At 45.5% G+C, this 15,711-nt stretch overlaps 1 protein-coding gene across 1 annotated transcript in view; it reads left to right on the forward strand.

Annotated features, from left to right (window-relative positions):
* The first annotated feature begins 1,014 nt into the window (after nt 1–1,014).
* Nucleotides 1,015–15,711, forward strand: part of bsnb (bassoon (presynaptic cytomatrix protein) b) — a 106,127-nt gene continuing 91,430 nt past the window's right edge. Inside the window, exons 1-4 of the mRNA XM_076269214.1 lie at nt 1,015–1,193; nt 3,200–3,206; nt 3,381–3,507; nt 11,481–11,815. Of these exons, the coding sequence (XP_076125329.1) occupies nt 1,015–1,193; nt 3,200–3,206; nt 3,381–3,507; nt 11,481–11,815 (648 nt within the window). The remainder of the gene's footprint in view (nt 1,194–3,199; nt 3,207–3,380; nt 3,508–11,480; nt 11,816–15,711) is intronic.

Below are 15,711 nucleotides of genomic sequence, written 5' to 3' on the forward strand. Positions count from 1 at the left end.
AATATCCATCTGTCTAGTTATCTCCTTTCTAGTCTGTAGGGCTGCAAATCTGCGCTCTTAAACAACTCTTAACACAAGTGTCAAGTTCAACAATAGGAGACCCTCTTCCGTCTCTGATCAATAATCCAGTCAGTCCTTGTTTCTGCCTCTAGGGCTTGGTGGCTGGGGAAAGTTGCTTAGAGGTAAATTCTTCTGACCTTGAGGATGGTCTCTCTTATATGTGCTGCGCAGGAAAACTGGCATCACAACAAAGGCTCCTCATCTCGCTCCATCACTATGCATAAGCCAGCGGATAAAACAAGTGCACTTTTTACTTCAAAGTGCTCCGCAGCAGTCCAAGCTGTTTCAGACGCATTTTAATGATGGCTAGCTAGTCTCAGGTGTATCAGTGCGCAGTGTGGAGTGCATGTTATCTAGTCTACTGCAGAACTTTCTGGGTAGACAAATTGAACAGAATGTCCATGCCATACAGGGTCCACGTTGATTGGCTGGGATTTTTGATGGCTGGGTCCGAGCAGCTATGTTTGTTTCCCATTTACAGAGCCAAGACTGTGCTGAACACAGGATTTTCTTTTTGCTCAATTCCTTACATTTGACAAAAACTGTACAGGATTCCGGACTACGCCTTTAATTTACCAGGATAGGCTATTGATGAGTGAACCGAACATTTCAAGTTTTATGACGATCTGGCAGGCTAGGTCTAATTCACACCCAGTTTATCAGTTTCGAGCCAGGCGCGTGACCAGTCCACTCTGAATAAAACCAGAGAAACTGAGATCTGGGACACGCGCGCGTACTCGCCCCCCTCCCCCTCCCTCTTTCGCCTCTTCTTGAGTCTGCGCGCGTGCTCTATCGGCCTTCCCACCATCGCGCGTGCGTGTTCCGTGCAGGATGCTGGATTGTAAGCGATGATGGCGGAAGAGGAGCTACGTTGAGCTCTTTTGAGTTTTTATTATTACAACACAAAACTCACAGTAAATATCGTCACTGCCCTCCGTTTCGTATCCCGCAATCATGGGGAACGAAGCAAGCATGGAAGGGGAGGGCCAGCCAGGGCAACCTGGCTCCGTCGCTCCTACAGCGGGGGCTCCGGGTTCTATTTCAGCACCGGCGGGCGCTGGACAGCTCATCAAGCCCAGCAATGGTGCGCCAGTCGGTGGCACCGGTAGCGGACCCGGCCCGGGGATTAACAGGTACTCCTAGGACGGTTCTTTACAGTTTGGTGAATATAACATGTATTTTGTGGTATGTGTCCTCAACAGACATATTTCACAAAACACTCTGTAGCCTGTTAGCTATTCGTAGCCTTTGAATTGGTTGCATTTGTGCAAGAGCAACTGTTGGCATTTTGTTTAAAAATGTGGAAAGCCCCTGCAACAGCCTCGCATTCGTTTAACAGGACAGTATGCTGTCTTCTTAAAGCATATAAAATAGTGTATTTTAGTTGCCACATTAGCATAGCAGAATATATGCTAGTCTGTATTCAGACCTTCGGGGTATGGACGTGGCCATCACGTAAAACGCTACAGCTAATGACAGAGGACAAGTAATGAGTGATTTTTCTTCTCTTAATAACACATTATGCTCATAAGGTAGGCTACTCCTCACGGAACTGTTGAAAACATAGGTGTCACACCCTCTCAAACTACTGGGTTTTGAGATGTGTTCCTGCAAGGAAGTTTCTTATGGTGGGCTGATCTCAGATCTAATAGGCTATCTAGGTTGCAGGGTGTAAACTAGCTATTGCAAGTTAATTGTCTTATAAAGTTGAACACTCTGTATGCAGTCTTCTTCCATGGTGCTCCTCTCCTTTAGTAGTAGCCTACACCCACCTTGTCACTACAGATAGGCTACTTACTCACTGAATTGCGAAAGTGCACGTAAATAAGCCCATTGCCTATGCCTTAGGTGGTTTTCAATTATTTTCTCAGCTATATTTGACGTTATTCGTCATCAGTTAGGCTACATAATTAACGATACAAATCAGAGAAAAAAGGCAGCAATTCCTCGTTGTCAGACGAAAATCTCAAAAGGTTGCTGTAGCATCACATAATATTTTAAAAGTATGTGGACGACACATTAGTCTATATAGGCATATCATGGCCATGGTCACCGCAATGGTAGCATGAAACATGGTTTTGTCGAAGGATACGCCTCCATCGTGAATGGGAGTAACGCTTAGATGGAGCTCCAGCTACCGCCACACCTATCAGAATGGTCGATGTTATTGCTTGTGTAGGGATGGATGGCGATATTCGCCCAGATGCAATAGTAGGCTAAACACGCCTCCAAAACCAGCGTTCCCGAGATACATGCGAAGCCTACCTCGTGAACAATTCATTGAAATGCTGCAGAAGATGTTAACCATTTGTTTCACGTGCTAGGAATATTTAGCTCCCTTTCTCCCACGCCATCACCCGCACACAGACACACACTCACTCACACCCACATAAATTATGCATTCGGCAGTCACATTTGATTGAGGTTTTCTTTTCTATAATCTCCTAATGTTTTTTCACGTAGTCTTTGTTATTTCTTCACCATGGAGCTTACAGTACAGCTTGTGGTGAACTGAATAGTCAGAGTTGATGTTGATTCTACTATACAGTGCCTCAGCTGTCTTTAAGCCAGTGGTGTCTCAATGCTTGTGAAAAAAAAACCCATATAGGCTACATATAATAATGTTCAGCAGAGTGAGTAGGCTACACAATGCAAATTACAGTAGCCTAACCACAAAGCAGTAAATATCTATAGTGTTTTGATATTTTCTGGCTCAAATTGCACAATATGTGCTGTGTTCGGTTGCGAGAGCACAGGGTAGCACAACAGCAGCTCTTGGGAACTACATATGTGCTGCCTGTGATCGATTTCTGGACCACATTCAGCATCCTTGTTGTGTTCCAACCTCACCCCTCTTTGTAAAGCATTTTCGGTTCAGTCTGTCTATCAACACGACAATTCTCAAATGCCTTGTTTTCTGTTCCCATGTTATGTGTGTGTTTGAAACGTGGATGTGTGAAAGACAGTGTACATCCTCCAGCACAGTCAGCAACACAAGCATTATTTTGAAAATGTTGCACAGGAACATATTCATCAACATCCAAGCTTGAGAAGAAAACACAAAGAGGCTTTCCGAAAACATTATGAGCAAAATTGTTGTCTTAAATGTATTTTTTGTTTGTGTCATCCCCTATGACAGTGGTCAGGTAAACGTAAATATAAATAATATATAATGTTTTTTACACCTATGCCAGGTCACTTGTGCTGTGTGTTGTGTGTCGTGTGTGTGTGTGTGTCATGTTCCTGTGACGTTGTGATGTGCATCTGTCTGTCACATTCTCTCTCTGTCTCAGTGTGATCTACGTGTGTGTGTGTGACAGGATGTTGGTGTGAGGGGGATAGGGTCCAGATGGGCCCGTCGGCTGGTGCTGTTCTCTCCTCCGTCTTCCACGCTGTTGGTATTCCTCCAACCGCAGAAGCCCACACAGGCCCATGGCAAGCTGGCTGGTAGTGAACGAGCGAGCGCGTGCCTGCGTGTGTTCTGGAGAGAGCGGGCTACGTGTGGGTGGATGGAGAGAAAGAGAGAAACAGAGTGAGAGAGGGAGAGAGAACAAGAGGGAGACAGAGAGAGAGAGAGCAAAAGGGAGACACAGAGAGAGAGAGAAAGAGGGAGACAGAGAGACAGAGAGACAGAGAGAGAGAGAGAGAAAAACAAGAGAGAGAGAGAGAAAGAGAGGGAGAGAGATATGGTGTGAGCCAGAGAGGGAAAAGCATACAGGCCAGGTGCAAATTCAGACAGAGGGAAGGAATGTGTGTGTTTGTGAGAGAGAGAGAGAGAAAGAGAAAGAGAGAAGTGATGTCTCTTTTCAGCACTCAGTAGGTGATGTATGCAGGAGCCCTGTGATCTCTCTGTCTGTGGTGTCTTGGTAGAAGCTCCGTTTATCACCTCAGCCCACCCACCCACACACACACACACACACACACACACACACACACACACCACCACCATCATCTCCCCTCGCTACGGTACAACTAGTACAACATCTGTGACAAGGTGGCCTCCGGACTTTTATACTAGCATTTTATACTCTTATTCACCGCAATTGGCAACCGCTAATGGATCAATTTATCAGGCAGAGGGTGGAATCAGATGAATGACACACAGTGGTACAAGACAGAACACAAACAGAGGAGATAGGTCCAGGAGCACTTTAAATATTAAGCAGAACTGAATGGATGGTTAGGGTGGGTGTCCTAAAAGAATGAAGGTGTTTAGATAAACATTTTAATATTGATTAAGAGCAGTTTTGGAAGGAAGGTACAGTAGGTTGATAAATGTGATTTTTTGTTATGGTGTGCTAGTAAGTGCTGCCCATTTATAAACCCTACCTTTAAACACACACACACACACACACACACACACATACACACACACACACACACACACACACACACACACACTTCTCTCATCTCTACCTTTTCCCCATATGTCAGCCCAAAGAGGACTCCCTGTTGGGTCCCGCTGTCCCGGGCCTTGATGCTGGGTCACATGGCCTCATCACTCCTCCGCTCACCGTCTCTCTCTCTCGCTGCTAATTCCCAGCGCCCACTCTGTCGCACTGTCACTCAGCATTGAGGCTAACCTCTGGGAACGAGGTTTCAATGTTCATTTGATCAGGCAGGCTCGTTGTTCTCCTTCACAAGTTAGCTGTGTGCATGCACAAGTTAGCTGTGCAGCAGAGCAGTGTGTTAGCGAGCTGTGACTAGAACAGAACAGTGGGTAAAAGTAAGCAGCGATGCTCTGTTACACTACAGACACTGGCCTGTTCCGCTGCAGAAACCCTGGGACCAGAAATGGGAAACCCGGCTTCAGAAAGTCAAAGTCCTACCACATATTTGTACCAAACATTCTTATCAGCTCAACTCTTCAGCTAGGTAGATGAGCTAATTAGTGCTATCACCTCCTTTAGATGCACAAGTTGAACCAATACATGGTAGGACTTTTACCTTCTGAAGCCAGGTTTCCCATCTCCACCTGGAACCTTATGCATTAGTTTACACTACAGGGTAATGCACAACCCAGTGTTCTAGACCGTCTGATTTCACCCTTCAATATATGCGATTTTTAGCTGGTATCGACATCTACCCATATCTACTAATCACAAAGTGAAACAAAGAAAAGTAATTATGGTCAGGTTTGGATGCCAGTGTAGTAGCCATGGTTACAGTGTGGATGTAAGCAAACAGAAACAATCATTCAAATGTGATTATGTATCGAAGAAGAAAGAGAACAGCCAACAGATCTTAGTCTATTGCTGCAGATTGTTTGCCGAAATGAAACATCTTTGAGCTAATTATTGTATTTTAAAAAAGAAGAAAGAAGAGTGTTGTGCTGCCAAATCAACCTTCCCACATACACAATAGGCACCTATTAGACTGTACTGGCTGCAGGGGAAATTAAGCATGATTTAAAGAAATAGAAGACAACAGTAAGAGAAGTGGTCCAGAGAAACAACCAAGAATTTGCTTAATATTTACAGATCTGCCTGTTCTTGTCTGGTAAAGCCAGTCAGCGATTCTTCTGTTGCAGTTACCTGAATGGTTCTGGACATTCGTTGAAAAATGATTGTTGTGCTTGCCGGTTTTGTCAGCTAAGGAAATTCATTTTTTGCAAAAAGGTCACAGAAAATGAGTTTTCCTATCCGTTTACACAACAAAAGGGGAATGAATAAACTAGCTGGATTAAGGTCAAACATCCTTTTGGCTGGCATAGCCAATCATGAATGACTCCTTTACCACAGCTGCTTCGCACACTGACCAGGCACTGTAAGGTTGACCACTCCGAGGCTTGGTCCTTCATGCATTGTCCTCTGTGGAATGTGTCCTAGTTTGAGTTATGAATGCTAACCAGTGTTTTGGATTAACTGCTGGGATTGAAATGAGGTGTGAAGAGAGGGCCCTTTTCTAGCTGTCTGCATTTGTATTGGGTTTGTTGCTCTCATATTCATATACAGTATGTATTAATGAAGTATTCATATCCCTGACTGTATGCAGTATGCATGCATATGTTTGAAATGCTCCTTTTAAGTTGCTGGAGGCAGAATAGAGAGAGAAAGTGTGACATCTGACAGACAAAATTTAAACGAGGGAGAGGATTGTCTGAATGCCTCGGTCTAGTTCAGTTCATCATTAGCGGCAGGGAAATAAAACAGACACATTTACATAATGTGGTCATAAATACTCAAAATGCCTCTTCTCCGCCACATACACTCACCTACACACAAGGTCTGGCAGTCTCCATTAAATTCAGATGTGTCTGTGTGTGTGTGTGTGTGTGTGTGTGTGTGTGAGAGAGAGGGAAAGAAAGGGAGAGAGAAAGAGAGGCTCTTTACAGTCCAGACACTGGTAGAGATCAGTTAGGGTTCAAAAATGTGGGTTTTATTTAACACAAGGAGTAGTTAATGGTAGAGACAAGATCCAAAGTACATGCAGTGGTGCATGATGGTTCAAAAACACCAACCAGAATGAAAATGAGTAGGCAAAGAAATAGTGCTGGAAAGCTGTGGTACAAACCGTGGGTTCCATTTGTACGTGCTTACACGCTTGTGACAACTCGTAACTTGTGAAATGATGTAACTTCCTTGTCGTAAGAACTCACCGTGAACTGGGGTCCTTTGACTTGTACGAGATCGCTTCTCGTCAGACGAGTTTAGCGGGGTGTGCCGTTGCGTAATTTTGCATAACTTCATGTTTTTCGGACAACTTACCGGTACTACTCGTAAGATGAGCACATTGGACAAATGGATCGCACCAAAAGACAATGTGACTACTGAGTAATGGGAGGCTGTAGGGTACTGGGCTGATTGGAAACAGGTGAGCAGAGAGAGACAAAAGACACAGACAAAATTGAAACATTTGGCATTTCGCTATGGTTTCCAGATTGAACGACATGTTTGAGCGCAATGGTGAAACTGATGTAATAAGCTCAAAATCAATTTAGAAAAAGAAAAGCAAACAATAGCCTTCTCACAGCGCTTGCTTCAATAATGTGTGTTCAATGCACCACCGTTTTTGTTGAATCATACACTTTGCAAGGTTTTGTCCATCTTGACCCCAATCCAGCTGAGGTAGCAGGCCAGGCAGGAAATCAGGGCAGGTGGGAGTGACAGGTCTAAAGAGGCAAGCGAGTGGATAATGAGAACACCGCAACCAGAAGGAATGAATGACTGAATAAATCAATGACAGAAATCAAAACCGTCACAGTAACTGGCTTAATCATCTTTGTATGTGTCTATCTATTCTATGTGTTCGTTGGTTTATTTGTGTTTTCTGATTTTGACTTAATTTACTCTGTATATACACACTGTTAAGGGCTAGATATATAAGTGGATGTCGGGGCATAACATATTTTCATCTCACAGAACTGGGCGACATACGAGTAGCATATTTCAGGCTGAGTCGACCCAGTGTACAGTCCCCTGGCTTCGCCAGAACGGAGTCGGGCTGCAGCAATCGATTGTCATGGTCACAGCAGTGCCTTGCTATCAAACGCTCCCATGCGCTTATAAAACTCGTACATATTTGATTGTCACACAATTAAACAGTGCTGCTCTTGGCTAGAGAATACCATGGGGATGTAGGTGTGACTGTCCCAGCTGAAATATACAGATGTGGTGTGTTGAGCAGATCTGAGCTGACAATTATTCTCTCTCTCTCTCTCTCTCTCTCTCTCTCTCTCTCTCTCTCTCACACACACACACACACACACACACACACACACACACACACACACACACACACACACACATATCATATACAGTACACAGGGTAAAGGTTAAGGATGATAAATAGTGATAAATAGTCAGCTATTAGTCCTGTCCTGAGAATTCCTTTTTGTAGGTGGTCATCTGGGTGGCTGACAATGAACGTTTTTGATCCGTTGTTGGATGGATTTGGATAACGTTGAAGAGTGTCTAGGTTATCACTTTCACTCAAATGTCTTTAATGTCAAAACTGACCTTTATTGTAAGATCCCAGTTCAATGTCATGGTTGTAACCCCTCCCCCATTGTCCTCCTCAAGAATTGATAAAAATAATTAATTCAGTTTTTGCTTTTGTAATTCTCCTTTCACCCCTTAGTTGCTAAATTCTTGAATTGTGTTTGCTTTATTTAAGATAGACTACCAAATCTGCCATTGAGCTGTTGTATTCTTCTATTTTCACATTACTTCCTGGAGTGGGGTATGGAGATCAGAGTAATCTTATTTATCAATTCCCTTCTGGGAAGAGTTGACTTCCTATTCAGGCCATGTTGAGTAGGGAGCCTGGTCTTTCAGTCAACAAGCTCTCTATTGCCATGACAACTGAGAGGGAAATGATCACCCAGGTGCTGAAGTCCATCCCAGTGACAGAGCAGTAATCAGCCACCTCAACAAGAGCAGTCACACTTCCTGTCAGAGCAGACAGAGCACCAGGAAAGAGTCCTGGTGTGGCAATGATGGGTGATCTCATTGTTCTTACTGGCAGGTTGATGTCAGGGTGATGATGTGCCTGACCCTGAGAATGGTACAGTCCAGCTATTTGTCTGTATTAGTGTCACGCGTCAGAAGGGCTGAAATACTCTGGTCTCAAATCACAGAGCCTCATTCTCACTCGAAACCCATCTCTGCCTGCTGCCCTCGTGGTCAGTGGGACTGTATTAGCTCCGCTAACAGCGGGGCTGCTGAGTCAGTCTGAACATGAGATGCTTGCGTTGGGCACTGCTGTAGCCAGCTGAAGGGCTCTGCGGCTAACGCTAACGGTCGTGTCCAAGTTAGCAAGAGGGAAGAAAAGAGAGAGGGAAAGAGAGAGAAAGAGAGGGATAGAGAGAGAGTAAGAGAGAGAGAGCAGGCAAGTTGAGGGTGATGGGATTGATCATGTGCCAGGTGAACCCCAATCCTATGACTGCAAAGCAACAAGGCCTGTTACATCAGAAGGGACAAATACACATATTTTTTGTGTGTTTTTACTCGTCTGAGCTAGTTGAGCTGTCTCTGTAGTTGTGCCTGCGCATCTCTTATGGACATGGTCATGGTCAAGGTGGTTGTATTTAGCAGATGCTTTTGTCCAAAGCGACTTACAGAATATTATTACAACATTACAACATCTCTTCCTCTTTTTATATGTAACCAAGGCACCAGAGCAACCTATATAATGTTAAAGTGACCTGGCTTTCTATACATGCTAATGTGAGAGTAGAAACAGTGTTGGCCAGAGTCGGGTGATAGGTGGGGGGAAGGGGGGGTCATTTGACGGTTGATATGTTATGTTGATTAGGGTACAGCAGCTGACTCAACCTATCTCAACCTAGCCACCTTTTAGTAGCCTTCCAAATGGGGACTCAAAGCACACCACAGTTTCACACACACACACACACACACACACACACACACACACACACACACACACACGCACACACACACACACGCACACACACACACACACACACACGCACACACACACCACAGCTTCAGCATCCTACCAAGAGAAATGGCAGAGTGCAGAGAGGGGGAACAGCAACGTTGGAAGCTGCGTGGAGAAACTCCTGTGAAACAACAACTCAGACCGCAAGCGAAGAGAGTAAATAGCACTGAAGTACAGACTCCAGGCTCTGTGTAAACACAAGCTAATTAGCCAAATTGTCGACAGTAGCGAGGGTACACAGCATAAATGCCAACTCAAATGAGTCTGAATAGGAAGCAGATAGAAATATAAAACTACAGGGCCTGCCACATAAACAAATCGTTCGGAAATAAAGTCAGTGCAATACAACACACATAGCCATACTGAACCACGGTATAAAGCTATCTGAGTCTCCAGTGAATACTGCATAGCTACATTCACTCACAAAGCAGAGGGTGTATGCTTCACAGTCAGAGCACAAACTGTCATGGCTGTACTGAGAACAGATTGTGTCCGATGGAGGAGCCCATTTTGAGAATGCAATAAAGCGCAGAGCGACCAGGTAATGGCGCCGTGCAACGGCCCCCTCTTTGTGCCTGCAGTGACTATCTGGGCAGAAGGAGCACTGGTGGCTTCATATAGGGTGCTTAAGTGCTCCTGAACAGCACAACACACCCTAGATGCTGATAGGGACCACTGATGTGTTTCTCTCCCATGCCATCGCTAGTCCACTACAGTATACAGCCTCCTTGACTAAAGCCTTGTGGACCATACACTGACTGGTGTGTTATATTTCGTAGTGAAATGTAGAAAAGCAAAATAAATAAAAAAACAGAACCAGTCAGTTTTCACGTTCATGTTTTTTTTTTTGTGTGACTGTGACTATTGAGAGAATGAATGGCTTTAATTCCAAGCATCATGCTGCCAAAAGGATTCTTTTTTTCCACTGGTGCTTTCCAGTGAAGCACCTGGTGTCCAGCAGGAGGGCTCTCTGGGGGCATGCAGAGAGATGGGGGCCTGCAGAGAGCTGAGCTGTGGTAGGGCCTATAGCAACAGCAGTACTATACCGTCTCTAAGTATGGAAATTAATAACAATGTGCATTGAGTGGGTGCATCGCCACAGTGAAAACATGAGCCCAATGGAAAAAAGGTTGCAAGGTGTGTGTAGTGTCCCTTAGGATAAAATGGCCACAATTCAGACAGTTTGTCCTGGATGTATGGCATTTGTTATGAATATTACATTGCAGTATGTGACTGACAGAAACCTACCTCAGGTATCTTGAAAATCATTTAGACTTGGAATCTTGTGTTATTTGAGCCTTGTACAAATAAGTGGTGTGGGAATAGAAGAATGTATATGGATATTTAATCATTTGATGTATATTATTGGACTATTGGACATTTTAATAGATTTTGAATTACATATTTCAGTATGCCTACAGATGACTTTTTAAATATTGTGCAGACTAGTAGGAGATTTTGGTGACTTATGATATAGTAAAATATTTATGAATGGGAATTTCCCAGGAGCACTTCATAAAGGTTCATGAGCACAGTAACAGATATATTTATCCAGGGATTTTATCAGCACTTGTTTACCACATTAAAATTATATAAGCAGTATCACCTATGGCTACCTAAGCATTCAATGTGGTTTTCAATCAGAAACTTTCAGTCAATTTTTCAGAGCCAGTTCTTTGGGTCCATATAGCACCTTCATAATGTTAGAGAATCTCATTTCTCTCATTAGCAATCTCTAGCGTAACTGATGTGGTTTGACTAAGATGTCCTTTCGCTCTCTGCACAGTGTTGGTGCTATGGTCTGACTGAACGGTCATTTCTCTCTCTGCACAGTGTTGGTGCTATGGTCTTCCGACTGAACGGTCATTTCTCTCTCTGCACACTGTTGGTGCTATGGTCTGACTGAACGGTCATTTCTCTCTCTGCACAGTGTTGGTGCTATGGTCTTCTGACTGAACGGTCCTTTCTCTCTCTGCACAGTGTTGGTGCCGGTCCTAAACCGGGTGCTCCATCTCCAGCCGGTCCAGGGCCCGGGGCCCCTCAGCAGGCCCCTGCACAGACTGCAGCCTCCGAGCAGGGCCACGTAGCCAGAAAGACCCTCCAGGTGGACGTGGGCAGCAGTAAGACGGGGCGCTCTCCGTCTGCGTCCCCCGACCGCAGCAGCAGCGCTCCGTCCTCGCCATACTCCGTACCCCAGATCGCCCCCATGCCCAGCAGCAAGCTGTGTCCTGTCTGCAAGACCGCGGACCTGACAGACCCCACGACTGGCCAGCCGCATGGAAACACCTGCACGCAGTGCAGCTCCCTAGTGTGCAACCAATGTGGATTCAACCCCAACCCTCACCTCACAGAGGTAAGCATGCACACACACACACACAAACACACACACACACACACACACACACCATCAGGTAGAGACACACTCACACAGGCACAGTAAGAGGGGAGATGGAGAGAAAGATGAACAGAAGACAAACCGCATGTAAACCGCAGTGTTAATGGGAGAGCTGGGGTGGGCAGTGCGGCTCTCTAGAGAGGACTTGTGTCTGGGGGTAATGGATGCCCTGCCTGGACCGGCTCACTCTCTCACTCGCTCCACCTGGCACTGACCCAGCGCCCGGCACAGTCTAGTCCAGCAGGGGAGATGCTCCAAATGCATTCCTAAGGGAGAGGGCAGTAGGTGTGTGTGTGAATAGGTGTGAATATGTTTTGGTGTACTGAGAGTTTGTGTGTGAAAGTGAAAACAGGAAAAAGAGAGAGGGATGAAGTGAGAGAGAGAGAGAGAAAGCAGAGTAAGAGAAAGAGAAGTCTCAGGAGGTGGTAAGCTGAGTAAGATGATAGAAAAAAATGTGGATATGGAGAAAAAGAATGAGAAAGATAGATAGAGGAAGTGAGAGAGAGAGAGAAAGACTGGGAAAGGCTACTGTTGGTTTTCAGTGTTGTCACTTCCAGCTTGTCTTTGGGTGACAGGGACAGAGGTAGATGAGATGAGTGTGCTGTTCAGATTACTCAGCGAGAGAGAGAGAGAGAGAGAAGGAGAAAGACAGAGGGAGAGAGAAGGAGAAAGAGAGAGGGAGAGAGAGAGAGAGGGAGAGAGAGAGAGACAGAGAGAGAGAAGGAGAAAGAGAGAGGGAGAGAGAGAAAGAGGGAGAGAGAAGGAGAAAGAGAGAGGGAGAGAGAGGGAGAGATAGAGAGAGAGAGAGATAGAGAGAGAAGGAGAAAGAGAGCGTCGAGGCAGAAGAATAACACTCCACACCTCTGACTGTAATCTCTCCCCTTCCATTCTCCTCTGCTTTACTTTCCCCTTCAATTTTCTCCATTCTCATTTTTACCTTTTGCCTTTTTTGTCCTTTCTCTCTTTCTTTAATCTCTCCTCTCTTTTCATCACCCTTTACCCCCTCTCTCACTTCTCTCCCTCCTTTTCCCATCTCCTCTCCTCTCCTATCACTGGTCTCTCTCTCTCTCTCTCTCTCTCTTTCTCTCTCTTCTGGGCTTGCATCCACCTCTATTTATTGACTTTCCCCAACATTGCCATTCTCTCCACTCCTCGCTTTTCCAGAACGTTCTCTTCTCAGAGATTGAAATGCAGCTGATTCAGGCGGTACATAAAGCTCCCATGCTCCCGTCACTCTTAGACACACACACACACACACACACACACACACACACACACACACACACACACACAGACACACACACACACACACACACACACACACACAGACACACACACACACACACACACACACACACGTACACAAACACACGTACACGCACACACGCACACACACACACACACCCACACTTAATAATTGAATGTAATAAATTGAACAGTGCAGCACAAATGTCCACGTTACCTGCTGCTCGTTGATGATGGATTTGACACGTGATTACAGTTCAGTAATGGTATGTTGTCACCATGTGACGTCTGTGCGCAAATTGCAATCCTGTCAAATGGTTGTTTTATTCTTGGGCTCGTTTTATTCCTACACTTAATGGTCAGTGGCCTTCATTTCTTTGCCAAATGAAGAACATGGGTACTCTAAACATTACTGGTTGCAGAAGGCAAAATGTATAATACAGAATAATTTGGCTGCCTCAGAGCCATTAGCCAGATATTTTCACAAAGGTAGCACTTCACCTTTGTCTTGTATAATATACAGCCATTTCCTGTATAATTAACGACGTGAGAACATTTAGGCTGTAGGCTGACTGTACTGTAAGTATGTTTTTTATTACCTGTTTTGATTGGATTGTTCTGATTGGAAGTTCAAGCTTGTCTAATTTTGCTCTTTTGATTATAGTTAAGAGTGAGATTATTAGCCGTTGAGTTAATGCATTTTTAAATAGAACTAAGAAAGAACATTTTGTTTTGTAGTGGAGTCTTTAGCGGAGTTAAACATGTGCTTTTAGAGTGGAGGATGTGTGTGTAGTGGATGTACTGTATGTGGGTGTCGGTACACAGGTCATGACTAATGTTGGCTCTCCTAGAGAGGACCGGTGCTGCTGAAACCACCACATGCTCCCTGTTCCTTAACCAGCATTTATCCCTGAGGGGAAAATGGATGAAACTGGCAGAAAAAGACAGACACAGAGAAGGAGGGCTGAAAGAGTAATGAGACGGAGGTGGAGAGGGGAGCGGAGAGAGCAAGGAGAAATTAAACAGAAAGAGAGGAAAGAAGGAGAAAGAAGAAGAGAGAAGAGAGAGAGAGAATAAGAGAGAAAGAGAGAGAGAGAGGATGAGATCGGCGAGAGATGGTGAGAGCAAGCAAGGGAAGGGAAATTGAGTGCGAGAGAGAGAGAGAGAGAGAGAGAGAGAGAAAGAGAGAAGAGATCATCCTGGAGGAAGAGAGAGGAGGAGACGGAGCGATGAAGGGATACAGTGCGGGAGGAGGAGAAGTGGCGCGGTCACACTCCAGTAGTCTCCCGGCACGGTGCAGGGGAGGATCCGCCTGCCACTGGCTGATCCTCTATTTATAGATTTCACTCACCCCCTGAAAATGATTTCCCACTCCAGCCCTGCAAGTCCCAGCCTCGGAGCGAAGGACCCAGGCAGAGGCGAGAGGGGAGAGGGGGAGGGCTCAGGGAGGGGATGCCATCAGCATTGAGAACGAGAGAGATAGATAGATAGAGAAAACGAGAGAGAGAGAGAGAGAGAGAGAGAGAGAGAGAGAGAGAGAGAGGGAAATGTAAGTAAAAGATAAAGCAAGTGGAGTGAGATCAGAAAATGAGAGATGCGTTTGGGTCAATAACAGGTGAATTGGCCGGTGAGCCCCATCAGGACAAATAAAGAAAAAAATCGATTCCGTCTCAGCCTCTCCTGATACCCTTGACCAGCCGCACATTAGCCATGACCATCACGGGACGATCCGCGCACCGTGGAATCGTCTTCATTCACACTGTCTGAACCAAGCCAGCGGTGGCTGTGGTTTGGGTTGTAGGCGCCCACATGCAAACACGTCCACAGGTGCAGCGTGACAAGCAGAAGGGCCTAAACGAGCCAGTCAGGCAGAGCCGTTTAATCAGCCTCAGTAGAAGGTGGAGCGTGTTAGCACTCTCAAGGTCATAGAGCAAGTGGCGCGCACCTGGGATTCATGATAACAGGTGAAACTGCAGTGTGGAGCTTTTATGGAATTTGTCTTTAGATAAATAGACGTACGTTGTATGTAAATGGTATCTGTTATCTGGAACAAGGGGAGGGGGGTATCTGGCGGTATCTGGGGGAGATTGACTGGGGATGGGGGAGTGAGGGGGTGGTGGTGGTGGTGTTGGGGGGGGGGTGGGGGGTGGTTATCTGGGAGAGCTTGACAGGAGATGGGGGATGGCGGGGGCTATTTCTGCATCTCCAGAGGAAAGAGAGCGTCCATCTCACACTCTTACTCCCGTACCTGGATCAATCATGCTGGAGACAGCAGGAAGTGAAATCACAGCCATCTGGACTGAGCGCTCACTGCAGAAAAGACCACACACACACACACACACATGCAAACACACTCTTTCAAACATAAATATTAAACATATTATGACATAATACTCCTTGCATATTAGTCCCCTTGAAATTATAGCATGTTATTTTCACATGTTATTCGCCCTCATTCTTCTGCTGTCTGTGGTGGCATCAGCAACGAGCCCCACAGCACACCATCAGTATCCCAGTTCCAGACTGCGGTAGTGTCTTGCTGTGTGGTAAACAGAGGGGCACTACCAGTAGCCATTCACTTCTGCTCTTTGATCCCTTTGTTCATTTGA

The sequence above is a fragment of the Alosa pseudoharengus genome, unplaced genomic scaffold, assembly GCF_046254945.1.
Source record: "Alosa pseudoharengus isolate Yale_2024_CS ecotype anadromous, Long Island Sound unplaced genomic scaffold, YU_APseudo_1.1 YU_APseudo_1.1_scf_5, whole genome shotgun sequence".
Lineage (NCBI taxonomy): Eukaryota > Metazoa > Chordata > Actinopteri > Clupeiformes > Clupeidae > Alosa > Alosa pseudoharengus.